Genomic DNA, 25,055 nt, shown 5'->3' on the forward strand with positions numbered 1-25,055 from the left:
ACGGAGCGGAGGGTATATGATATATGACGTCATCTGAAACAGTAACGGCTCTCAGGAGGTACCGTTAGCAACGCTATCGATTTATTTATTTTTGCATTGTATTAATTTATTGTGCACTGCCAGTGTCTATGGACGATGGTGACCACTTACTTTCATATTTGCTTCTATTCGCTTGTACGCCTCGTTAAAATTAATTTAGAATAGTGGAATACTTTGATATCAAATTAGTCTAATTAAGACTAAATTATGAATTATTTTAAATTTAATTAGTAATATATTTTTAAAATTTTATGTCTTGCCTACCATTATACAATTACATGTTATGCAATATTAATGCCAGTATATGACGTTTTAACATTTCGATGAAGTGGTTTCGAGTTTTAAAAGTATACATAAAATCCGGTGTTTAAGGAAAATAAAGATCGAATAATGTTTTAATTGAAGGTAAAATTTGTAATTAAAAAGATATAACAGCGAAATTAAAAACCCAAGTTAATAAACGGACAGGTTATTATTTAAAAAGTAAGAAATATTGCAACATAATTTCAACTAAATTTTATTTGTTATGTTCCAATATGGCTGCTTTATAGCAGATATATATCATTTCATTATAGTATTTAGATATTTTCCAAGTATATATTATTGAACTTTTGCCGCCTTACACTTTCCTTTGTGTGCCTGAATGCCTAGTTTCATTTCTGGTATTTAACAATTTAGTTGCAATTGTAAAAAAATAGCTTATAAGTCTCACATGAACAGGGAAAGGAAGAAGGAAAATATATTGGTAAAATGTTATAGATTATTTTTTAAGGTCGCGTTATCAGAACTGTAACAAAATTTATTTAAAAAAAATTGTTCCTATATTTACCGCTTAGGCTCAAACCTACTCAGCCAGCTGGTAAATTGATCACTGCATAACTTAATTAAATCCGTAATAGCCTGTTAATGTCCCACTGCTGGACCGAAGGACTCCTCTCCCTTTTTGAAAAGGTCTGGAGCTTATTCAACCACGCAGCTCCAGTGCGGGTTGGTGGAATTCACGTGTGGCAGAATTTCAGTGAAATTAGACACATGCAGGTTTCCTCACGATGTTTTCCTTCACCGTAAAGCACGAGATGAATTATAATCACAAATTAAGCACATGAAAATTCAGTGGTTCCTGCCCGGGTGTGAACCCACGATCATCGGTTAAAATTCACCCGTTCTTACAACTTAATTAAATATAAATCTTAATTTGTTAAATTTGTTGAAAACTTTGTATGTTTAGGTTATAAACAGATATATAAGAATTAATACCTGAAATTCCTACACCGTTATCGCCTTAAAAGACATTTAAATCAGTCAGACATATTCAAAATACGAGTGTTATTGCAATTAAATACTACAATGAATTATTCTTTCCAGATGCAAAATAACAGGTGTAACATGCAGCTGCGAAGCGCGAGACATCTTCTGGTGCCAGCATGTGGTCGCACTGGCGCTCTACCGCATCAGAAACGCAGATTCTGTGAGATTACGCGTGCCAATATCAGGTAACGTACATGTAGATAAATAAAAACCGTCATCACTTAAATGAAATTAATTTTTAAATGTTTGCTAAAAGAAGAAAACATTTTTTATATAAGTAATAATAGATATCACCATTTACAAGAAGAAAAAAAACTGCTTAGATACTAACGCTACTCATGCATCAACAGAAAAAACGCCTATATTTTTCACAGTCGCGCTTTAAAAAAAAAAAACAAAATTTTCAAAACGTATTTTTCTTCAATCTTAATATTCAGAAACCCTCCTTCAAATGGACCGACAGCAGCTCCAGAAGTTCGTACAGTATTTAATAGCGGAACATCACACGGAGGTGCTGCCGACCGCGCAGCGCTTGGCCGACGAGGTTTTGCAGGCGAGGTCAGCTATCAACAGGATCTGTGGGGCGCCCGACCCCACCGCTGGGCCTCCGCCTGACGCGCATCACGCTTGGCATTTAGATGAGCAGCAGGTTCATAATTTTGATATTTTATAATTGAATTCATCTTAAGTTTCTTTTTACCTTCCTTTATTTTGGATCATACTTTAAGAATAATTTTAAAGAAATGTATAACATGGTGTGCTTTTTTTCAGGTCTGCGAACAAGTCCGAGCATATTTATTACAGGGAACTTATTATAATGCCAATAAGCAACTAAATTCATTATTTTCTAAGGTAAAAATAATTGAATAATCAGCATTTTTATGTTCGTAACAATTCTTTATAATATTAATGAAATATTCCCTTGTATTTCAGGTACGAGAAATGTTACGGGCGCAAGATTCAAACGGTCCAAGAATGCTAATGTTAATGACTGAACAGTTCCTATCAGACCCCAGGTTGCTCTTGTGGAGGAATCAGAACACTCCGATGACTGAGAAATGCCGGCAACTGTGGGAACAGTTAGGTGCTTTGTGGGTCAGCATAGTTCTAGATCCTGGTAGCAATAAACATCACAGGATGCAGTGGAGGCATCTACTGGAGAAATGGTCGGCTGTTGAAGTTTGTCCGACTGAGGATCCAGATTATAGATCGTTTCCATTGGTAAGTAAATATAATATAGTTCTAATTGTTTCATACTAACGTTTATTTAATTTAATAAATTACAATAATTAAAATAAATCTTATTAAATAATATTCTTCACTCTATTTCAGTACGCGAGAGAACGAGAAAGAAGCGAGAGGGACCGAGATAGAGACCACCGCGACAGGGACAGAGAGCGACATAGGGATAGAGAAGAGAGGGACAGGGAAAGACTGCGGGAGAGAGAGGAGAGAGATAGGTAAAGTAAAACGTGTGTACCAACTTAAGAAATTTTATTGATAATTTGGTGTCATAGATTAATTTATACTTTATAATTTTAGAGAAAGACATAGAGAGAGACAGAGAAGAGAAATGCATTCCCATTCAGAAAGTTCCGATGAGGAATCTAGACCTAATAAGTGAGCTAAACACTTTTTTTACTTCTTAGTTCTACAAAATATTGTTTTATATTTATATATATATATATATATATAATTGTTTTAATACGAATTAAGTATTTTTAAATATATTTTATCTATTTATATTATTTTCTTGCCATAATTTTTTTATCTATCTCTCAAATGTATTGTAAATATTGTGTCAAGAGTGGGCTCGCAAATAGTAAAGTCTGGAATATACCTGCGAAATAACACCAAAGATAATGATATTGAAACTTACAGTTCTGTATAATAAATACTAAAGTGAAATAAAAACACCTGCAAACGACTGCGCATGCGCTACAATAATCTTTGCTATAGTTCGCTTATCTGAATCAAATTACTATTTTTCTCAAAATAAATTATGCCTTATTTGTATAACCCATTTGAAGTTTTAAGAATACTTTATAATTTTTAATATTAGATATCATTCCCTGTGTATCCCACTGCTGTGCTAAGGTCCTCTACTGTTAATCGCGATGTTTACTTGTCAAAGATTGTAACATCAACTACGACACAAATATATGCGCAAACAACAGTGAACCCACTATTCCTTACTCTCATCATCTAATGGGATAGCATAGAGAGAGAAAGAGATAGCACAGCTTTTACGTACTTAATTCCGTATTATATGTACGTAAGAATAATGAACATATATATTATATCCAGCTATGAACGCGAGTACAGACGAGCGAGTAAAAGACTGCGGCTTCACAATCAGAGGCCGGCGCAGCTGACGCCGAGAACAGTGTTTCATAAGTAAGTCGTTATCGGACGAGATAATTTCATGTTTCACGGGTCGGCAGAATAATGTAATACATTGTACACTTATTGTTACTTTTTTTAAATAGCTGTCAGAAAAGATATATGAAAAATAATGTAATTAAGTTAACCTTACACATAGACGCTCAGTCCGTGGAGATTCAATAAAACATATATTAAAAAACAAAACATATTATGGAATAGATTTTTTTTTTGTTTTAAGAACGCTAATATTGTCGTTATTTTTCGGTAAAATAATAAATGTAAATCTAAAGAGTTATACATTATTTTTGTACCAAGTCAAATTGTTACCTTTTTGCTTCGTTTCGGATGCCTTCAATGAACTCCATATTACTTACTATAAAACAGTACAAATAATCAATGTTCTAATTTGTCACATTTATAGAGCCCTGGATGCGGTGGACATTTCATGGGAAAATGAGCATCTTAAAAATATTTTAAGCTCAGATGAATTCTGTGATCCTGAAAAACCTGATAAAGCTGGTGCTTCCACAGGCTCTACCTCACTACAGCCCTACCCTAAGTTTAATGAGTTAGGACAACCGCTTTGGCACGGTGAGTTTAGTCGCTTATATATATGTGTAGTTTAGTCCCGCTAAGCCCATTCCGTTAAGGATATAAATACATGAATTAAAAATATAAATTTTGTGCTTCCTAAAATGACTAAATTGTTATTATTTTCTATGATATGATATCGTAAATTACTAAAATGCATCTATAATTATAATCGAATCTTGTAATTGTCGATTCAAGTATGTCACGTTCATAACGTTCGCACAAAGCGCGCTAAGGCCTCCGTTCCCCGCAGAGCACCTGCCCGTGGTGGGCGCGCGCATCGAGGCGCTGCGCGCGCACGGCCGCGCGCCCGCCGCGCTGCGCCTCGCCGTCGCCGCCGCGCGCGCCATGCGCCACCGGCAGGTCGGTGCGGCTCGGGGCAGCAGACCCCTGTCGCCTCTTGGCGCTATCCCTATTTTTTTGTGCACACCTGAATCCGTACAGTGACAGTAGCAGCCTGTTAATGTCCCACTGCTGGGCTAAGGCCTCCTCTCCCTTTTGAGGAGAAGGTTCGGGGCTTATTCCGCCACGCTGCTCCAATTCGGGTTGGTAGAATACACGTGTGGTAGAATTTCAGTGAAATTAGACACGTGCAGGTTTCCTCACGATGTTTTCCTTCACCGTCAAGCACGAGATGAATTATAAACACAAATTAAGCACATAAAAATTCAGTGGTCCTTGCTCGGGTTCGAACCCACGATCATCGGCTATGCTACCCACTGGGCCATCTCGGCCTAGTTGTGTGTTACCCTTTCACCAATTTCACAGAAAATTGTTTTAAAAAAAAATACAAAAACATTCAATATTCAATGATGTGTACAGTATAGAGAGATTCCAATAGATAATAGATGCGGATCAAAACCGAAGGTGTGGGTTTAATCTGGATCAGCCCCTCTATTAATGTGCTTCTGTACAAAGACATTTACCAAAAACTTGTATATGTTGGAAAACAATCTGACATATCCATCAACTTGCAGTCCATGTAACTTAGAAGATTTTTAATTGTGGTATAATATCTATTTGTAAGCGTTTAATATCGACTTGAATTTTCGCAGAGGCTTACTAAAAACGATAAATGTATGTTCGTTGCGACAGGAGGTGGCCCAGCAGCGCTGGCAGGAGGCGGGCGGCGGCGAGGCGTCCAGCAGTAGCGCGGGCAGCGGCGCGTGCGCCAGCGACTCGTGCGCGGGCCAGTGCGACCGCGCCAAGCTGTCGCTCGTGTCCGCGCACATGGACGCCGGCGCGTGTCTGGCCGCCGCCAGCACGTGCGCGCTGTCGCACTCGCAGCGGTGTATCGGCAGAGGTGACTACTGACTTTTTGGTTGGCTCTCAGTTCATACATTTAATATAAATTTCGTAACGGAATCGAATGTAATTACAAAAAACCGATATAAATACACATTAAACAAAGACGTCGCTATTTACCTATTTCTTATATATCCTATATAGCGTTCATATTACTATTTATTCATTATTATATATTTGTTAACAGACAGTAGATGCTGGACGGGCTGGACCCTGGAGGCCATCTGGTGCGTGTACGAATGTCTGGCGGACGCGTGTCTGGCGCCGGACGACCAGCGCGCCTCGCCCAGGCTGCACACGTACATCGACGAGGAGCCCAACACCGGCCTTCCGCCCAGGTGACATTACTTGCAATCTCTTGCGTATATTGAATGTCATATTGAGCGGGTGAGACGAAAAGTAAGCGTCGAACATAAACGAGCAACTAATTCAACGTCATATGTTGGTCTGACTTCTGCGCTGTCAATGACACCCAACGTCAGAGCGGCAAAGTTATAAGCAACAACTGTTTTTTTTTTGTTATTTATTTAAATTATTGGTCTCATATGTGAAATATAATTATCGCAAAGTTAATCCAATTAAATTAATACAAATTTTCAATTCAATTCAATTAGGTACAAATAATCAAGTTACAAATAAATTAAATTTAAACATTAAATAAGATATAATAATAAAAATTACATTAATATACTATTAAATACCTGAATTTACTGGTGGTAGGGCTTTGTGCAAGCTCGTCTGGGTAGGTACCACCCACTCATCAGATATTCTACCGCAAAACAGCAATACTTGATATTGTTGTGTTCCGGTTTGAAGGGTGAGTGAGCCAATGTAATTACAGGCACAAGGGACATAAAATCTTAGTTCCCAAGGTTGGTGGCGCATTGGCTATAAGCGATGGTTGACATTTCTTACAATGCCAATGTCTAAGGGCGTTTGGTGACCACTTACCATCAGGTGGCCCATATGCTCGTCCACCTTCCTATTCTATAAAAAAAAAAAAAAAGAATTGACGCATGTTGGTCGCACAGTATGTAGGGATTTACTTTACAATTGATTGTTTACTATACAACAAATGTTTAAAAATCTAATATTATAATTATAAAATATTATTTAGTAACTAGTATTATCAATGATTACAAGTAAAACGAGTTGAATGAAATCGGTTCGACTGGACATTATTCAATCAATTTCTTACAATGTTTATTGTTACGGTTACATTTCGCTAAACAATAACACGCAAAGTATGTGACGCAAATACGTTATTAAGTAAGAATAGAGTTTTTTACACATCAGATAGAAGATAAAAATCGATTACATTTTTTTTTTTATAGAATAGGTAGGTCATATGGGCCTTGTGGTAAGTGGTCACCAACGCCCATAGACATTGGTATTGTAAGAAATGTTAACCATCGCTTACATCACCATTGCGCCACCAACCTTGGGAACTAAGATGTTATGTCCCTTGAGATTACACTGGCTCACTCACCCTTCAAAACGGAACACAACAATACCAAGTTTTTTTTTTTTTTTTTTATAGAATAGGAAGGAGGACGAGCATATGCATGAGTACTGCTGTTTTGCGATAGAATTATTATTACATATTATGTATTAATTCTATATATATATTATTCTTATCTGTATCTTTAAAAATAAGATTTGGAGTTTATTTAACCATTTCTTTCGTGCGGTTTGGCGTCAAAATTTACGCGTAATATTGTAGAATTGTTTACGCAAATAAAGTACATGAATAAAAGAGGATTTACGTTCTCTATCCATTAATAAATCTTAGATTTTGTTTACATTTTTACAATTTTTTTTTATATTCAGATATCAGCACGTGCCAGTAGCAGGTAGTAAAAACCCTGAGGAGACGTATCTCGCCCTTGCGCTGGAAGCAGCTCTACTCGGCCTGGGCATGCAGAGAATGTTACCCACCGGCCTCTATGCGCAAGAGCGGTATTGTAAACAGGTATGTTGTGTTCATTCTTATCTTGAGTTTCTTTTTAATTTCTTTTAATGTTATGTATGATGAAAATATAAATAGTAGCCGAGCTGTGTACTAAATCTACTCGGTACACTGTATACAATCCGAAACGGGGTATCTTTAAATTTAATGAAATCTGTCAAAAAAATCAGATCAATGAAGGAGTTATTTGATTAGTAACATTTCATAATTTTTTGATACTTTCTATCCCGGACATTCCTATGATATAATCGAAATGCTTACACCCGCAGGAGGAGCGCCTGATCAGCCAGCTGCAGCGCGTGGAGGGCGAGGCGGCGGGCGGCGTGTGCGCCCGCGTGTCCCGCGCGCTGCTGGCGGGCGGGCCCGCCTCTTGCCTCGGCACCAAGCTGCACCCGCGGTCCGCGCCCGCGCACACCTTCGCGCGCTTCCTGTTCCTGGCGCTGCTGCCCGCCGACCCCGACCTGGCCTACCGCGTCGGCCTCCGGGCGATGAGGTACACTCCTCGCTCCGATGCTAGCGGGAAATATGTCACACAATTTTGTTTTAACTTTAGTTCCAAAATTGAAAAATTAGTAGTCACCTCTACATCGAAAAAGTCTGTTAATATATGTATCGTTCATACATATATTAACAGAAAAATGACGATCAGACGCTCCGCTAATGCGCGACGTCGTCGCTGAAATTCGATCTCGGCGACCGCGAGGTCGCCTCCGTTTGACGCGCGAGTAACGAGGCGGTCGCGCCGCAGGCTGCCGATGGTGGAGGAGGCGTACGCGCTGGACGGCGGCGGCGCGGCGGCGGGCGGCGCGGGCGCGTGGCACACGCTGCAGCACGCGGAGCAGCAGCAGGCGGCGCTCGCCAGCGCGCTGCTGGGCGCGGCGCGCGGCACGCCGGCGCGGCTGCGCGCGGCGCTGGCGGCGGCGCAGCGCCACGTGCGCTCGGCGGCGCAGCTGTTCCGCCTGGCGCAGGACGCGCTGCGCCACGCCGCGCCGCCCGACGCGCCGCACCACCACCGCGACCTGCTCGCCGCCGCCTTCGAGCTCGGCCTGCAGGTACCGCCCGGCATATACTTTAGCAAGTTCTTTCCTTGTAATCACTTTGATAACATTGGACAAAATAATCTCTTAATTACTCTAAACGATTATGTAAACCTCAAAATCTAATTATAATCTCTATAAAAAAATGGGTAAATAATTATCGACACCAACAAATCGAGTATATTTTACCTCAGCTTTTTTTACCTTCCCTTATATTGTACCTTACATTTACAAACTTATACTTATATTGCTTATATACATACAACCTTATATTAAAGTATTAAGTTAAACATTCAATGAGCAGGTCCTCCGTATGACGCTATCGGCTGTGAACTGGCGAAGACGCGAGATGGTTCGCTGGCTGGTGACGTGCGCCACGGAGTTGGGGCTCGACGCGCTGCTCTCCATCATGCAAAATTGGTTAGTTTTTGCTTCGAATTGTATCGATTATATAACATAACAAGGTAATGATTATTAACCATGTGGTTTCCAGCATATAAAAATACTGCCCCGTCTTATGAGTCATCTGAAAGATTTTTAACTACTTACTTTTATATGCTATTCGTATGGTGGTGGTGAACTGGCCCTGTGAAAGAAGAATTAAGAAGTAAATGAAAGTGATAAGAACGAAAAAAAAATTATGACGATACCGATTATAATAATATTTTATTCAAGAATCATTTTAGCTACAAGTTTTAGGAGTATACCTAAAACTAAATCGAGTCTTCAAAAAGGAACAATAGCAATCTAGATGTTGTAGTTACTGAGTAGCTTAAAAATGTAATGGTGCTCGGTGGTTCATTTCGTGTGTATATGACCGACTTCGTCGCAGGTACGAGCTGTTCACTCCGACGGAGGCGACGGGCCCCGTGGCCGCGGCCGCCATGTCGCACGCCACGGCCCTCCGGCTCGGCCTCAGCTTCGAGCAGCAGGAGAAGCTCAGCGCATGCGCACGCACTCTCGCCCTGCAGTGCGCCGCCAAGGTAACTATAGCCGAGACTCACTCGAGTCATTAACGTGGAGTTTCTTACTATGGTTTTATCAAACTTTTTTGATCAACATCATTAATATATTTTTTATGATACGTAAATACAAGCTACTTAAAATAAGTAAAAATATATATTTATAATTTTTTTTACGCGATAAATGGCGTTAGTAGGAAGTTAAATCGCGCTGTATTTGGAAATACATTGTTTTTGTATTATTTAAGCAAAGTTAAAGCGTTCGTCTGGAAGCATCGGTTTCATTGTGGCCTAGTGCCAGACGGAGTTAGTACAGGAAGTGACGTCCGCAGGACCCGCCCGGCTGCGCGCTGAGCGCGCTGTCGGTGTGCGAGGGCTCGGCGGGCGCGTTCGAGGCGGCGTGCGCGGCGGTGGGCGGCGCGGCGGCGCGCGGCGCGCTGGCGTCCAGCCAGCTGTTCGCCGTGGCGCGCTACATGGAGCAGCGCGGCCAGCCCGCGCGCGCCATGCGCCTCGCCACGCTCGCCATGCGCAACCTGCACCTGCACTACAACCAGGCGCGTACACGACACGTACACCCAAGTGTATTTTTAATTATTTTTCATTTTACGTTCGTAGGTCTACAAAACAGAATGTCTATCAAAAAATTGAAACGATTACATTTCTCTCGATGTCGACCCGACATGCGCAACGAAGACCTAAGTTTACAAGTTTTTTTTAAAGTTAAACAATTTAAATTAACGAAACAGTTTAACAAAAACAATGAGGCTATAGAACTGTCGGTATATTATAATTAAAACGAATACTAATATTATAAAAGAAACACATGCGGTATAAAGGCGAGTGGCTAAGTACATTTGTTCTAGAGGTAGGAAGACGAAAGGTCATTCAGTTTCGCAGGCGACTATTGGGCCGAGGGATGGAAATATAACGCTCTGTATTCACATTTTGCAGCTATTGAAACCAGTAGGCAATAATGCGTAATTAAATATTACAGGATAGTCACCCCGCCATCGCGGACATCCACTGGGCGGTCGCGCTGGCACACTCGCTGGGCCGCGCCGAGCTGCAGGCCATGCTACCTCTCCTCGTCAAGAATGTGCAGTGTGCGCCCGTACTGGTGAGCGATATTCTTCACTAAACAACTTATGTGTTCATAATATCCCTTACCTTATCTGTCTGTGTAGGTGATATGTGTAAAAATTAATGGATTTTGAAAAACTAAATATTATGATAACATATTACCCTCCTCGTGAAAAAGATAAAAAAAAAACTTGAAATATAACATCCAAAGAAAGATGCGAACACCGCTGGTCGAATTAAAAAAAAATCAATCACTTGCTCGACCGAGTCCGATTGCGAATAAATTCGAATCGCATCGAATACGCGTATCAGGGCGCGCCTAGCGAGCTATCTAACGCAATGGCCGTGTCGTGCGCAGTCGGACGTGCTGCGGCGCTGCTGCGTGGCGGCGGCGGGCTGCTCGCGCGCGCGGCCCCCTCCCCCGCGCCCGCCCACGCCGCTGCGCCCCCTGCTCGAGGCCGCGCTGCGCGCCTACGCCTCCACCACGCACGCGCGCCTCGCGCACATCTCACCGCGACACTACGCAGACTTTGTTGACTTCCTTGGTAAGTGTACGCTGCTTTACTTTTCACTTTATCATTTCATCACGATACAAACGCGACTCAACCATACAACTGATGGTAGAGCTTTGTGCAAGCTCGTCTGGGTAGGTACCCATCAGATATTCTACCGCAAAACAGCAGTACTCGTTATTTTTGTGTTCCGGTTTGAAGGGTGAGTGAGCCAGTGTAATTACAGGCACAAGGGACATAACATCTTAGTTCCCAAGGTTGGTGGCGCATTGGTGATGTAAGCGATGGTTAACATTTCTTGTCTATGGGCGTTGGTGACCACTTACTATCAGTTGGCCCATATGTTCGTCCGCTTTCATATTTTATAAAAAAAAAATACACCGACGTCTTGAATTTTATATTAACCAGCTGCACTTGCCTTTTTTCGCTTCTCAGAATCACTGCCAACATAAATAATTAATATTACATATTAAAAAGAATTACTATTAATTATTAAAAAGAAATTAAACCGAAATACTGAAGTAAGAATGAAAGGAATATTATATAAATTATAACGAACTAAAATTATATTTGGTATCAACGAGTCATACCTCTAATGTACGATTATGATATATTCTTCCAGGTAAAGCTCGAGACACATTTGCGCTGGCGCACGATGGTCCGCACCAATTCGCTGCTCTATTACAAGAAATAAAATTAAAATATAAAGGCAAAAAGAAACTAATGTTCCTTGTCAAAGAGAGGTTCGGCTGAAAGTGTAGCAGATATTTATCTCTTGAAATTAATGTTGCAGTAAGTGATAAATACCATCCGACTGTAACAACACTACATGGCCATACGTTTGTTGACTTTATTAAAAAAAAAAAAATTTAATTTTATAAATTTCGTGCAATAGATGGCCACGTATTGTATATTTTTATAACTATATCCATTCGAATAAAAGACACTTATCGTATTCGTAAGGTTTAATATATAATATGAATCACGGCTGACGTCATTACCTCATCGAAGTTCGCGCGTGCGTTCGTGTATTCAATTTGTACCAAACCAGTCTTTTCTAAAGTATTATTTTTATGTAACTTAGATTATAAAATACCTCTTAGATGTCGCATTAATGTAAGTAGTTGACAGTGTAATGATCTCAATGATTCCATTGTGTATATAAATATAATTTGTAAATATAATACGAGTTAAGTTTAGATTAGTTCGTTGGAAAATGTTAGATATATTTTAAATAGGCGATAAATCTTGCGAGCGCTCAAAATTGTAAATGATAATAATATCGAAAAGAATATTTCTAAACGACTAGCATATGCGCTCGTACGATGTTATATATAAATAAACGCCGTGAGTATAGCGTCCAATAGCAGTGGAATCAATAATGATTAAAATGACACCACACCAAAGAAATAATAATGTAAGCGATTCCTTAAGCTTGGAATGAGCGATGCCATCTTTCTTTCAGTATTCTTGAGTATTCATATATATATGTATATATATGTATAGGTGTTCGTTTTTTAAAAACATTAAACTGTCTACTTAATATTTTTCTGTTATGCCGCCATCTTGGTTTTTGTTAAGGCCATTTTGTTTATTTTTTTTTTTAGCTATGCTGCATTTTATTTGTATTATATCCTAACTCTCTATATTATATACAATTTCTATGTTAGAGTAGATGTAAAGATTAAAAAAAGAAGTGCATTTATAAAGGTAGAAATGTTTAATATTTAAAAATAGACGTGACATTGGATAGTGTTCAGAAATTAGGATCAATTGATTATGATAGTATATAAGCTACGAGGGACTTTTGTACTTTTTGTGGTGTGTACTAGGGTTGTGCAAAGTAGCTATTTTTGTTATATCTTTTTGTTGCTAAAATTGACTATCATAGTTTTTTAATTGGGCAAAATTAACCAATGCAATAAATGAGATTTTCGAAATATAAATTATTATATCTTATTATTATTATTTTTGAAAATTTTATGACATCGAATTATTTGCCAACCCTATAATGTGTCAAATCCGTTAAAGCTGTAATAGAGCGAAAGATTTTCTCTAACATTAATTTGTTATTGTTACTCTACTCTTGCTGTAAATAATGTAAACTCAATAAAATCAAATCAAATCTTAAAACTTTGATCATTGTCGTTTCCAATCTTTATTTTAAACTTTATTTTTTTACTACTAAAAGTTACTTTTTAACTGCTTCCTGTTTGATTGAGCTTAAACATTCTTAATATGTTTACATTGTTTACAAGCAAGATTTAAACAGTTAACTTAATATATTTGAGATTCCTTGTAAAAATAAGGGGTAAATTGCTTTTAATAAAAATGCAGACTGAAATTGTTTTACAAGTTTATGATCCTTTCTGTAATGTGATGCAAAATAGAGAAATATTTTGTAAATTTTACTTACAATTGCAGCTTACAATATTAAACAAATGTAACTTTAAAATTCGACAAGCAATAATTTAGTAGCCTTTTGCCGGTCTGTTTTTGATTGTATAAAATTAAATTTCTGCTATGAATGTCATTTACAAAATCAAGCTATAAATACATGTTTTAATTTCATTAGGAGAAGACAACAAATAATTTTATAAAATAAAATAATTTGCAATTATAATCTTCATATCTTTGCTGAATAAAAGAGTTTTAATTATATAATATTTTATGCAGATTTATATAGCTGATTCTGTAATGTACATAATAAATAAATCTCCTACATAACTTAATATAAGTAATAAGTGCTGACTTGCCAAAACTTCAAGCAAATAAATGTCGACCGCAAGTGCCTTCAGGCGAGTCCAAATTTTTTCCAGACCGGCTTTTCTTTGTGATTATACATTATATTATTTTTGATCTATTTGTACTGCATTTGTCGATTAATATAATTTGGAATTGTGTTTTACGTAAAACGTAGACACCCTTCAGTGTTGACTAAGAAGGTGATAATTTCAATAAAAATTATTAAAATCGTCTTTTCGTTTTATTTATTGTATCTGTAGAAATCATAAAATCACATAATACATGGTGTTTTTTTACTTAAGGGTCGACTTTCGACGCAGTGACAGCGAATCTTCATTCTGTTACCATCTTGTCGTTTGTCGTTAGCGATTGTCGTTTGAAATACTCCGGTCGCAGAACGAGAACTAGTACGTTGACTTATAATAACTTATCTCGGTCACTCGCTTATGAATATACTGCCATCGCATTTTCACAGTTTTAATTATGTTATCAGAGATTTTAAACCTTATGTCTTAAATAATAAGCTTCATTAATTTCATCTTATTTTCGACTACATTTAAAGATGGCATGGTACTGGAATTGGACACAATATTTTTTGTATATGGTAATCAGGTCTATAATACATGCAACTTCTAACCGTATTTAAATGATGTTACATTACTTGTTAGCTTCTGTAGTAAAGTATCTGCTATGGCTTAATATGAAAACGCAATGGTGACAAAAGATAATAAATATAGTGTTTTGAAAATAATAAGAACTGATTTATAAAATATCTGTATATACGTACACTTCATATAAAAATATGAGTGTTGTCTAATACGAATAAAATAGAAATTAGACCACTATGAAGCTACTGAACCCAACGCAAAAAGAATCGTCAACATCAGTTCATAAACAAAAAAAATATCCGATTTTAAAAAACACAACAAACCTCTTATTTTTAAGTAAAAAAACACTGACATTAAAATTCAAAGTCAATGCCATTAATTGTCAATCGTCGTGTCATTCAACTGACAGTCAAATTATTTGATTTGATAAAATAAATGGAGAAAAAATTGGTGTTTTGCGAAAATATCAATGATCGAATTAAAAAAGAATTTATTACTTTGTGAGAAATATAACACTGGTATACGTTGAAAGCTGTTGAAAAAATCAGTTATGTACCGTCAGGTAAATAACATAATTATTATATTATGAGCCTTATTATTTATATTTATGGTAGTTTATCTTATTTACTATAAGAGATATAAACTTAATATATGTTGCACGACTACTTTAATTACTGAAAACAAACAAAACTAACATTACTATAGTTGCCTGGTGACAGACTGGAAAGAGCTGGGTGTCTTCGAGTCTTGGGAGTCACCTACTGTTGTCCAAGTTCAAAAATAAAAGCCCACAAACAAAGAAATATGAACAGGTATTGTACAATATATAACAAAAATATGTATATTAGGTAGGATATAATTATGTTTAATATATTAAAAAAATTTAAAAAAGTACTTACTGCCAGGTCTAATTAAAAAAAATTATATACTTGATATCAGAAATAAAATATTTAAATATAAATCAATATTGTACTAACCAAGAAGGTAGAAAAATATACATGTATAATAAATTTAAAATTAAATTTATTAACTACAGGCACATTTCGTTATTTGCAGATTGAAAATACTTTGAAGGACAGAGGACAATATAAAACAGAAAGTAAATTATTTTACACAAATCGTAATAATTTAAACGAATTTGAATGTGTGCAAGATGCAATTGAGATTGACAATAAAAACAGAGACAATATTATGAAATATATTAGTTCATTGGTAAAGTTTGTTTTTATGAACACTCATACTTTTATAAACAATATAAATTGTAGAATTTTTTTTTTCAATTTAAATTTTGATTTTTTTATTTACAGATGTCAAGTAATGTTAATTTTAAAGATTTTACTATTCAATTATTTAAATCTGAAATCAAATTCATTTTGACTAATATAAGTACTTATAAGGTGAGTTTGATGAGTTATTTTGTGTTCATTAAAGTTATAAAACATTTTTTTACATGAATATTAATTCATTTTATTTTGTAATTACTGTTCAATGTTTCAGGACAAATGGAACAGAATTGATGATTCAAAGGGTGCTATTATGAAAGTTTACAATACTTTTAATTATACAGATGATATTAAATATGAAGCTAGGGTATAAACACTATTATTAATTAATGCATGTAATTGTAAAAAGATGAGGTAGCCGAATATAGTAGATTAATCAGAAAATATTGTGAACTATACAAGGGGGTTATTATACACAATGTATCCATGACAAGTAATGTAGTTCAAATCCTATATATTTTTGGCATTCACAAATTAAATTATTTTATACTTTTTAAAAGATTAATATAATAAAAATATATCGTATTTGGCAGTCAATATAGGCAATATAGGTATATGCCTAATGTGGTCACTGTTGCTGAACAAACTCCTTGTACAGATTAGGCACAATATTTTGACTTTATTAATATTTCGAAAAATACAAATATTATATCCTAACTATATATATATAATATTTACATAAGCGAATTGCTTATATCAGTAAGATCCACTTACATAACCGTTCTGGGAATTCATTTTAAATTGGTCTAGCCATTTTCAAATAAACAATGAACATTTATAGCCGAAACGCATCGAAACATATATAACCTTTTTTTTTAATTGGTTAGAATAAGTTTTTATTATTTTCCAGCTTTTGGAGTTACCATTGCCAGATGACTTTAAATTAGTTATAATAACACCTAATGAAGTAGACGTGCTGTGCAATTTATTCAATAAATTAAGTAGACAAGGCTTGACGGCGGCTATTAGTAGTATTCAGCCGCTTTTTACATCTATTTGTAAACTTCAAGAACCGCATATTAGGTTTTCTTCTACCTTTGATACATTACAGGTAAGTCTGTTTAACTAATTAAAAAGTATTAATTGTCTATGGTTGTCTTTTAATAGATAGTATGCTGGAAGGCTTATGAGTGAATAGTGTCTATGCCGGATACCTTACAATGTGAATTCTAAAGCACTTGCGTGATTTCGATTAGGTAGGTGCTAGAATTTCGATTTATGAAAGGCGTCTAGGCTGCCGCCCCTATAAGCCCTGTTTGGGCACGTGCCCTCTTGGCCTTAGTGTAAATAAGCCACTGAAGAAACTTACTCGATGCTTATTAGTATGAACATCAGGTCTTCCAATTACGAGTATGTAACTAAAAATAATAGTCGTATACCTAGGGATTTTAAAATAATTTTCAAGTATTTGACAAATGGCAGCATTTACTCTAAATCATCGCCAAGTTGAAAACATTTGCATAGGAAATCGATCCGAGTAGTTTTATTAATAAAGAGCACAATCGTATTTTCGAAACCAATAAAATTGGTAGTTTAAAGTAATTTAGTTTCGTAAACACGATTGTGGTCCCAATTTGTATTGTAATATGGATCAATTTCCATTACAAATATTTAAAATTCTAGTATTTTCTAGATCTGTTTATGTTCAGAATTAACCTAACAATATTTAATTCAAACAATAAGCTTGATCTAAGTTAAACAATCTGAAATTAGCCACGAGTTGCGAGTATAGATGAAAAAAGTCGTGCACATGAGTTCAGTGCTATTCTGTGTTGAGTTGCGTCAGTAACAGCCTGTTAATGTCCCACTGCTGGGTTAAGGCCTCCTCTACCTTTTGAGGAGAAGGTTTGGAACTTATTCCACCACGCTGCTCCAATGCGGGTTGGTAAAATACACATGTGGAATTAGACACATGCAGGTTTCCTCACGATGTTTTCCTTCGCCGTCAAGCATGAGATGAATTATAAACACAAATTAAGCACATGAAAATTCAGTGGTGCTTGCCCGGGTTTGAAACCACGATCATCAGTTAAGATTCACGCGTTCGAACCACTAGGCCATCTCGGCTTTTTTTTTATTGAGTTGAGTCGTTTCAGTGCTATTCTGTTAGAACTCACTTCATTACTCACCCGTGAAAGGTTACAACCGACTTATGATGATATACTATTTTGATACATTTTTTTTTTAATATTTTTATTGTTACGCATCAATGTCGCATATCACTTTTTCACTGACATTACGACCGTTCTGCGGTGAATCTCGAGTTTGTAATTACACAATAACAGACAAGGAATTTATTTATTTAGGACAACAGTTGCTACCTAAGTGTAAAGGAGAAATATTACTACATAAACAAATAAAGAGGCAGGCACCATATTATATTAAATATAATAAAAATATATGTACATATATTCAATTAATATATACATAAAAATTGGCGTTTTATATAATAATAGTATATAAAATAAAATATCGATCGTGTATCGATTTTATATCGTCTATTTTAACTTAACGCAATTATTTTTAGCAAATCACTAATATTGAGTACAACTTGGCGAAAACTGAATACGGAAATGTGAAAATTGACGAACATGGTGTTTCAATAAAAGTTTTTACTTGTAAGTAACAGTATTATATACTATGTCCTCCAGACCGATTTCGGCCACGGGGGCCAATCTCAAGAGAGATTAGCCAACTACGACGTATTATAGTGCACAAGTGTGTGCGCAAACACAGGTGCACTCTCTATTCCCTAACTCTCGTAATCCGATATGACGGCAATCCGACACGACCGGAAAGAGATCAGGCGCTGGACCAATGGCTTTACGTGCTTTCCGAGGCACGGGAGTGAACACACTTCCAACTTCCAGACTCCGGGCTGCTACTAAGAATTTTATGTTAGAAAAATTGCAATTTATATGATATACAAGTATATCAATGTTTTGCGTGTGTTTAGCTATTTTACACAAAAACAGATAATAAATAAAGAGTTTAATGATGGTCTTATTTATGCCTTGGATTGTGGACTAGATTATAAAAAATATATTTTAAGGTGAAGTATAATAATTATGTCAATGTAGCCAAAAATAAATCAATCTTGACATTTTTTTGGAGATATACTAAAAACGCAAGAACCTGTAAATGTCCCACTGTTGGCCGTAGCCTCCTCTTCCTTTAAAGAGGTTTTGGAGCTTTTATCACATAAAATTCCAGCGAAATTAGACACATGCTTGATTTCCCACTATGTTTTCGTGCACCGCTGAGCACAATATGGATTTATAAACTCAAATTGAGCTTATGAAAATTCAGTGGTGCTTGGCTGGGCTTAAATCCGCGATCACTGAGCACCTTAACTCGTCGTCGGTTAACTGAATTAATATGTATTTTTTGTAATATAATCAAAAACAAAATGTATTTTATTCACGTAGGCTCTTAAAAGCACTTATCGTTATTTTACAATATAAAATGAAAGTAAAACTACCGCCGGTTCGTAATGTAGATTTTGAGTGATTTTAATGATTTATTGCGTTTAATATTTTCAGATATGTGTCCTTCTAATAATCGACCAAATGACTGTTCGAAACTGGAAAGTAACAATCTGAGAAATACATTTTTTTTCGGACTCATATTTAAAGACACGCCCATATTTACCGGACAATACGTTGATGTAACCAAGTTTTAAATTAAAAAAAATAAACTGATATTAGTAAATATGTCTTTTATTATCTGTGACATGGCTTTGATATTTTATGTGTCAGTAATTAGCCGCCAAAATCCGTTTCGTGTTCATCATGGTCGTTATCTATATTCCTCTTACGCTGGTGATTTTCTTGGGATTTATCAAGTGTTTTTTGTTTATGTACCTGTGAAAGATTAATGTATTTGTGGAGTATCTCCCAAAGTGACTACAGAAATGTATGAATTAAGGATTCCCTAAATTAACAGAATGGCGCTACTTTAGCTAGAAGGATAACATTATACGTTTATTAATTGGGATTTATAATAATTTTGACTTCTATCTCTAATTCAGTTTTACTCTCTTATTATACTCTCTATTGCTTCAGAATGGGGGGTACTCAAATGTCAAAGTATCTAGTGGCCTTGGAACTCTCGAGCCTGCTGAGTGGCGCAGTCCTTCATATTTCGCCCTCTAGTTCCAGTATTGCGCCATCTATATTTCAAAAATTGGGTCACTTTTTATAGGTACACAAAAAATCTTACGTCTTTTTCTTCTTTATCGCTGTAAAGTTCATCATATCCCAAAATAATAGGAGGAAGTATTATAAGGCCGGCTTGGCGCTGGTCCGACATGATCTGTTGTTTAAGGACAAAAACACAGTTTGGAATTAACATCAATAGCCAGATTCGTGATATAAGAAGAACGTCTACAGGTACTGAAGAAAAACAATATTTTTTTATTAATCTGACCTGAAATTATAATCCAGTTCCTTGGGATGGCACAGGCTCATAATCTAACCACGAATTCAACGAGTTAAATAAAAAATACCTACCCAACATCTTAATACCTACATTTATAATAAAATTATACTTACAAAAATAACATGAAGTTGCAATACTAGAAAAATCAGCAATAACATTGTCATATAAATCGATCATAAAACCCTGTCGTGTAACAGCTTACAATTTATTTGCCTTTTAATCTTTATTTTTATCGATAAATCACAACGGTTCGACATAATATGTACGTGTGCTTTTTCTCATTATAAAATATTTTGTAGTTCTTTTTTTTATATACATGTTGGATAAACGGACGGGAGACGCACCTGTACTGCCCATGGACATCTGCAATACCGAAGGTAGTAAAAGTGCGTTTCCGACCCTTAAAAAATAGGCCTCTTTCTCTTTACTTGTATGAAATTTAAAAAATCAAAATTAAATTTATGTACGGAAAGTGACTTTCACGACACAAAATATTTTAGTCTATATATTTATACATATCTTTATAAGCGTCAATAGAGCAATGTTGTCCCCACTTCTAACACAAGCTAAAGGTACGCTCAATTGGAGGGATAAATAGGAATATTAGTCATTTCTTTAAAACGGGCACTAATTATTTAAAAAAAAAAACAGTTTTTTTTTAAATTAAGTTTTGTTAACGTGGTTATATTCTCTATGTTTAGTTACGGCTCGTTTTTATTTAAGCTAAAATTATCGCTTAGATAAATTTAGTAAATTTGAAATCAACGAATGACGTTTAATATTAGAATCTCATAATGGTCACGGTTTTCTCATCCTTTTACAAATTTCGCTTTGGCATAATAAGTACCACCCAATGCTGTATACTGTGAGCTAAGACTTTATACGTAAAAAAAACTATAAAACTGGACAATATACTTTATTAACAAATAAGTGGGTACATTGTTTGATTGTTTTTTCAATTGTTTCGATATTTACTACTGTGTGATCTTCTATTATTCTTTCGTACTAAAAGTTTCATAAATTAAAAATATGTCAGAATTCATTTTGGAGTTTCACTAAGGTTTAGTACGTTTACTTTAGTACGTATTCAAACTTCATCTGGATGGAATTCCTTCGTTTCTTGGGTATCATCGATCGTGGTGCTGGGCTCGTTTTCCATTGTCTCCGGAAGTGGTTTCGGGAGAAGACTCAGCAAAGTTGCGAGATGACTTGACAACTGAAATTGAATTTAAAATTATTTTATGTCAGTTTTTTTAGAGCAATATTCCACAGAGCCGCGGTATTCTAGAATTTAAATGAAATCTTCATGTGTGCGATAAAATTCGTGAACATGTAGACACACCCACATTAAAGCAGCGTAATGGAATAATCTTAAAACCTCGAGAGAAGAGGAACCATAGCTGTGGGATGTTTACAGACGATAAAAATATACGCAAGACCAGCGTTACCTGAGCGTCAGGTGCGTATTCAAGCAATTGGGCGACAATTCTGGCTTCCTCTACAGCATCAGTCAGTCTCCCTGCTCTAGCGTGTCTACCAGCAAGGTTGAGCCTGACCAGCGGGTCTTCAGGAGAAAGAGCTGCAGCTCTATTATATGCTGCATCAGCTCTACTATCACCTAAACGTTCTAGTGCAATTCCTATTAGCAATACCTAATAAAAAAAATAGTATAATTTGTTATTACAAGAAAAATGTTTCTATTCAAGTACCTACTGGTTGTGGACATTTATGTAAATCTAATTTGTATATGTAGCAAATTTGCAACCAGTTAGCTACCGAATATATTATTATTTCCACGACACGCTAAAAAAAAACCTCTACCCACAAAAAAACCGTTAAAAATGATCAACTTTAAGTATGATAGTGGCTGGCTGGCGAATTTTTAAATTGAATTCGTACATTCATACTTTAAAAAGTATTTTTCTTTTAAATAAAAATAAGTTCGGCCGAGAGGCCTCTATAGCCCAAACCAGCGTTTTATTTGGTAGAGTATGACAGGGTGAGAGTCTCACGGTGTGCGCGCGAGTGGGTCGCAGGGCGGCGGCGCAGGCGAGGCGGCAGAAGGCGGAGGCGGGGCGGCGGCACCACAGCAGCGCCAGCCCCAGGTTGTGCGCGGCGCGCGCGCTCAGCGGCGCCACCGTCGCCGCGCGGGACAGGCAGGTCAGCGCCTGCCGCGCGACCGCACGTAAGGAAACCGTACACTAATGACTATTTGAGATTCCATTTTTCTCTATGTAAAAACAAATTAACATACGCCCATTTATTTGACACAAATGTGATTGTAAAATCCATTCATATGTTTTTTTCAAATTAAACAAGAAAATAAAGAAGAAGCCACATCGACTCATAAACATTATCACTGTAAGATATAAACTCCAACTTCGACCCGTGCATCTAAGCTGTTATGTACATTATTGCCGGAAGTAATTACACTGATTCATTGATCCTTGAAACCAAGTCACAGCAACACTTATGAGTCGATGGTGCCACCCTACCATCAGTAAAATTAAATCAAATATATTATGTTTTATATCTTATATTGATAAATGTACTAAACTTACAGCGACAAACTTTTTCTTTGTAAGCAACGCGAGACCAAGGTTTGAGTGCGCAGCAACACATGTCGGATGAGCACTTAAAGCCGCTTTAAGTCTTGCTAGCGCTGCATCTACGTCTTTGTGTTGCAGCAGCATAGCGGCTAGCGCTAGTGCTGCAGCATGCTGCATAGGCTGCTGGGATAGTGCTTCGCCTAGCAATTGAAAGGCACGGCGAGGATCGCCTGCCCTGAGACTCAGTGCCCCTGCCGCAGCTAGAGTATCAGCGCCGCAAGCATGACTCCTAAGATCAAATATCTGAAGTCGAGCCAGTTTGAAATGAAATGGTGTATATTGAAAAAAAAGCAGTGCGACTGCATTAAGTAGATGACATTATTACATTATAAAAAATTATTTTGATGAACTTGGCAAACAGCTTAACAATTTTACAAAAAAAAATGTAGCACAAATAGTGTTTGATTATTTGTGTGTAGAAATGGATAAAATAAGTACTGTCTATTACAATGGCAGGAGAAGTAAGGTTAGACTTTGGCCTCGAATTGACATGACGTCATATGCTATTTACTATCGATGTAAGTTGTTATTTGAACTTTGGAAATAAGTGAAAGTGATAATAACTATTCATTATTGACGTGTGATTATAACTTTCTTTTATATTAGGCATTTATTATCTTGATATGGAAATGTAATTCGAAAGAATAAATGTCAATTAACAAAAAGAGCTTTCGGCATGAATTTAGGCTATAGGGCAAAAGCATTCGGGTAGATAAATGCAAGCGATAGGTGATATAATGCATCTAACGCGAGAGCGTGGTCGTAGGCCGCCAGCGCGCCGGGCACGTCGCCGGCCGCCAGCAGCAGCCGCGCCAGCAGCGCCGCCGCGCGCTCCCCGCCGCCCGCGCCCTGCGCCGCGCGCGCCCACTCCACGCCCGCGCCCCGCACGCCCCCCGCGCCCGCCACCGCACTCGCACATTCCGCTGCATTTGAGATAATGGAACCAAATGACCATCATCCCATTTTCGAACGCAGGCAAACACCACTGACTTTTCATGTGCTTAATTCGTATTCATAATCCGATAGTGGAATATTGATGACCTCCGGACCGATTTCGGCCACGTCCTCATGGACGTAACTCACCAGGCATTATATTTACTGTACTTGTAATTTATATATTGACAATAAGCCAGTGCAGTGCCACCGTCTGACTCAAATCGCATTTTAACAACTACCGACCTAAAGCACAATAGATTTCTGGATCTGGCTGCTTAGATAATTTATCTGCTTCCAAATAAGCTTCCAGTGCCAGTTGAAAACGACCTTGGCGATATCTGAAACAAAATGTTTATAATTATGCTCCTCATTTTTATCAATTTGTAAATAATCAACTTTTTCATAATAAATATAATATTAACTTTTTAATATAAAATTTACTTTTAACTAAACAATTCTAATATTACTAACAAGCACTTAGCTACTTGTTTTAAGGGTTCTGGATCCTGCGGCTGTAGCCGAATACAGCTGTGGAACTTATCCACTGCCTCTTGAAGTCTCCCTGCGTCAGCCAAAACTGCACCCTGTACATATTTTTAAAAATCTGATATTTATCAGAACCTCAATGTAAATCGAAATGTTAGGCTATGCGTGGTTTTATAAACCATTATAAGTAATATAACTATTGTTTGACCTATAACTAGAATGAATGAGCTACAATTTAAAAATACAACTTTGCGAGTTAACGAAAGATATATCATGGTCATTAATATTTTTTGCTTTTCTTACCTTTATATAGTACGCAAATCTGTGCGTGCTATTCGTCTGTTTTTGCAAGTCTTCTGCTAATTCCATACACATTGCATGTTCACCACGTACATAGCGAGTATGCAAAAGCCAGTTTCGTGAACCTCGTATGAAATCTGGAAGTGCATGATTTAAAATTACGAATGATTGAAACTAGAAAAAAAATCCTTAAAAATAAAGTTAAATGTTCTTTTTTTTAAACCATTTGTACCATCATTCGATATTGAAGTAGAATGTTTTTGCATTTTGTATAAAAATATTTCTAATTTAAATTTTTGTTTACATTTTCATTACCATGGCAACATATACGTATAATCTTAAAGCTAAGCAAAAGACCAAAAATTCGAAAGATATAACATATAGTTATTAAAAAAAAAAAACGAAATCCCAGAAACTATATACCTATTTTGAGTTAATAATAACTTTTATAAATCAAACA

At 36.6% G+C, this 25,055-nt stretch overlaps 3 protein-coding genes and 2 long non-coding RNA genes across 9 annotated transcripts in view; 3 read left to right on the forward strand and 2 right to left on the reverse strand.

Annotated features, from left to right (window-relative positions):
* The window catches only part of LOC126774942 (zinc finger SWIM domain-containing protein 4-like), a 71,986-nt gene extending 57,822 nt beyond the window's left edge, over positions 1–14,164 (forward strand). The window contains exons 3-22 of the mRNA XM_050496612.1: positions 1,405–1,532; positions 1,785–1,996; positions 2,119–2,199; positions 2,281–2,568; positions 2,680–2,807; positions 2,890–2,967; positions 3,655–3,744; positions 4,154–4,323; positions 4,577–4,686; positions 5,419–5,626; positions 5,816–5,966; positions 7,459–7,600; positions 7,867–8,090; positions 8,346–8,649; positions 8,939–9,054; positions 9,467–9,617; positions 9,929–10,150; positions 10,591–10,713; positions 11,035–11,221; positions 11,811–14,164. Coding sequence (XP_050352569.1) covers positions 1,405–1,532; positions 1,785–1,996; positions 2,119–2,199; positions 2,281–2,568; positions 2,680–2,807; positions 2,890–2,967; positions 3,655–3,744; positions 4,154–4,323; positions 4,577–4,686; positions 5,419–5,626; positions 5,816–5,966; positions 7,459–7,600; positions 7,867–8,090; positions 8,346–8,649; positions 8,939–9,054; positions 9,467–9,617; positions 9,929–10,150; positions 10,591–10,713; positions 11,035–11,221; positions 11,811–11,941 — 3,244 coding nt within the window. The 3' untranslated portion in view covers positions 11,942–14,164. The remainder of the gene's footprint in view (positions 1–1,404; positions 1,533–1,784; positions 1,997–2,118; positions 2,200–2,280; positions 2,569–2,679; positions 2,808–2,889; positions 2,968–3,654; positions 3,745–4,153; positions 4,324–4,576; positions 4,687–5,418; positions 5,627–5,815; positions 5,967–7,458; positions 7,601–7,866; positions 8,091–8,345; positions 8,650–8,938; positions 9,055–9,466; positions 9,618–9,928; positions 10,151–10,590; positions 10,714–11,034; positions 11,222–11,810) is intronic.
* A 777-nt stretch (positions 14,165–14,941) lies between these two features.
* Positions 14,942–19,535, forward strand: LOC126775010 (uncharacterized). Of its 3 annotated transcripts, none has more exons than XM_050496723.1 (8): positions 14,942–15,103; positions 15,247–15,353; positions 15,598–15,753; positions 15,849–15,938; positions 16,039–16,131; positions 16,675–16,875; positions 18,352–18,442; positions 19,367–19,535. In XM_050496723.1, the coding sequence occupies exons 3-8, from the start codon at positions 15,733–15,735 to the stop codon at positions 19,504–19,506; spliced, it is 636 nt and encodes a 211-aa protein (XP_050352680.1). In that variant the 5' UTR covers positions 14,942–15,103; positions 15,247–15,353; positions 15,598–15,732; the 3' UTR covers positions 19,507–19,535. The 3 variants fall into 3 exon arrangements, with proteins under 3 accessions (XP_050352680.1, XP_050352678.1, XP_050352679.1); XM_050496721.1 differs by having other exon boundaries at positions 15,261–15,353; XM_050496722.1 differs by lacking the exon at positions 15,247–15,353.
* LOC126775052 (uncharacterized) lies at positions 19,523–20,489 on the reverse strand. 2 transcript variants are annotated; one of them, XR_007669852.1, is made up of 3 exons: positions 20,378–20,489; positions 20,046–20,138; positions 19,523–19,687 (listed from the first exon to the last, which is right to left on the reverse strand). It is a non-coding gene; the product is annotated as an uncharacterized LOC126775052 (long non-coding RNA). The 2 variants fall into 2 exon arrangements; XR_007669853.1 differs by lacking the exon at positions 20,378–20,489 and adding an exon at positions 20,253–20,368.
* A 48-nt stretch (positions 20,490–20,537) lies between these two features.
* LOC126775054 (uncharacterized) lies at positions 20,538–24,621 on the forward strand. 2 transcript variants are annotated; one of them, XR_007669855.1, is made up of 3 exons: positions 20,538–20,641; positions 22,253–22,449; positions 22,952–24,621. It is a non-coding gene; the product is annotated as an uncharacterized LOC126775054 (long non-coding RNA). The 2 variants fall into 2 exon arrangements; XR_007669856.1 differs by having other exon boundaries at positions 22,955–24,621.
* LOC126774987 (Bardet-Biedl syndrome 4 protein homolog) lies at positions 21,167–24,901 on the reverse strand. Its single transcript, XM_050496684.1, has 9 exons — positions 24,828–24,901; positions 24,599–24,732; positions 24,281–24,393; positions 24,053–24,147; positions 23,622–23,796; positions 22,826–23,102; positions 22,277–22,432; positions 21,713–21,916; positions 21,167–21,480 (listed from the first exon to the last, which is right to left on the reverse strand). The coding sequence occupies exons 1-9, from the start codon at positions 24,859–24,861 to the stop codon at positions 21,352–21,354; spliced, it is 1,317 nt and encodes a 438-aa protein (XP_050352641.1). The 5' UTR covers positions 24,862–24,901; the 3' UTR covers positions 21,167–21,351.
* Positions 24,902–25,055: the final 154 nt, after the last annotated feature.

The sequence above is a fragment of the Nymphalis io genome, chromosome 17 (genome assembly GCF_905147045.1).
Source record: "Nymphalis io chromosome 17, ilAglIoxx1.1, whole genome shotgun sequence".
Taxonomy (NCBI): domain Eukaryota; kingdom Metazoa; phylum Arthropoda; class Insecta; order Lepidoptera; family Nymphalidae; genus Nymphalis; species Nymphalis io.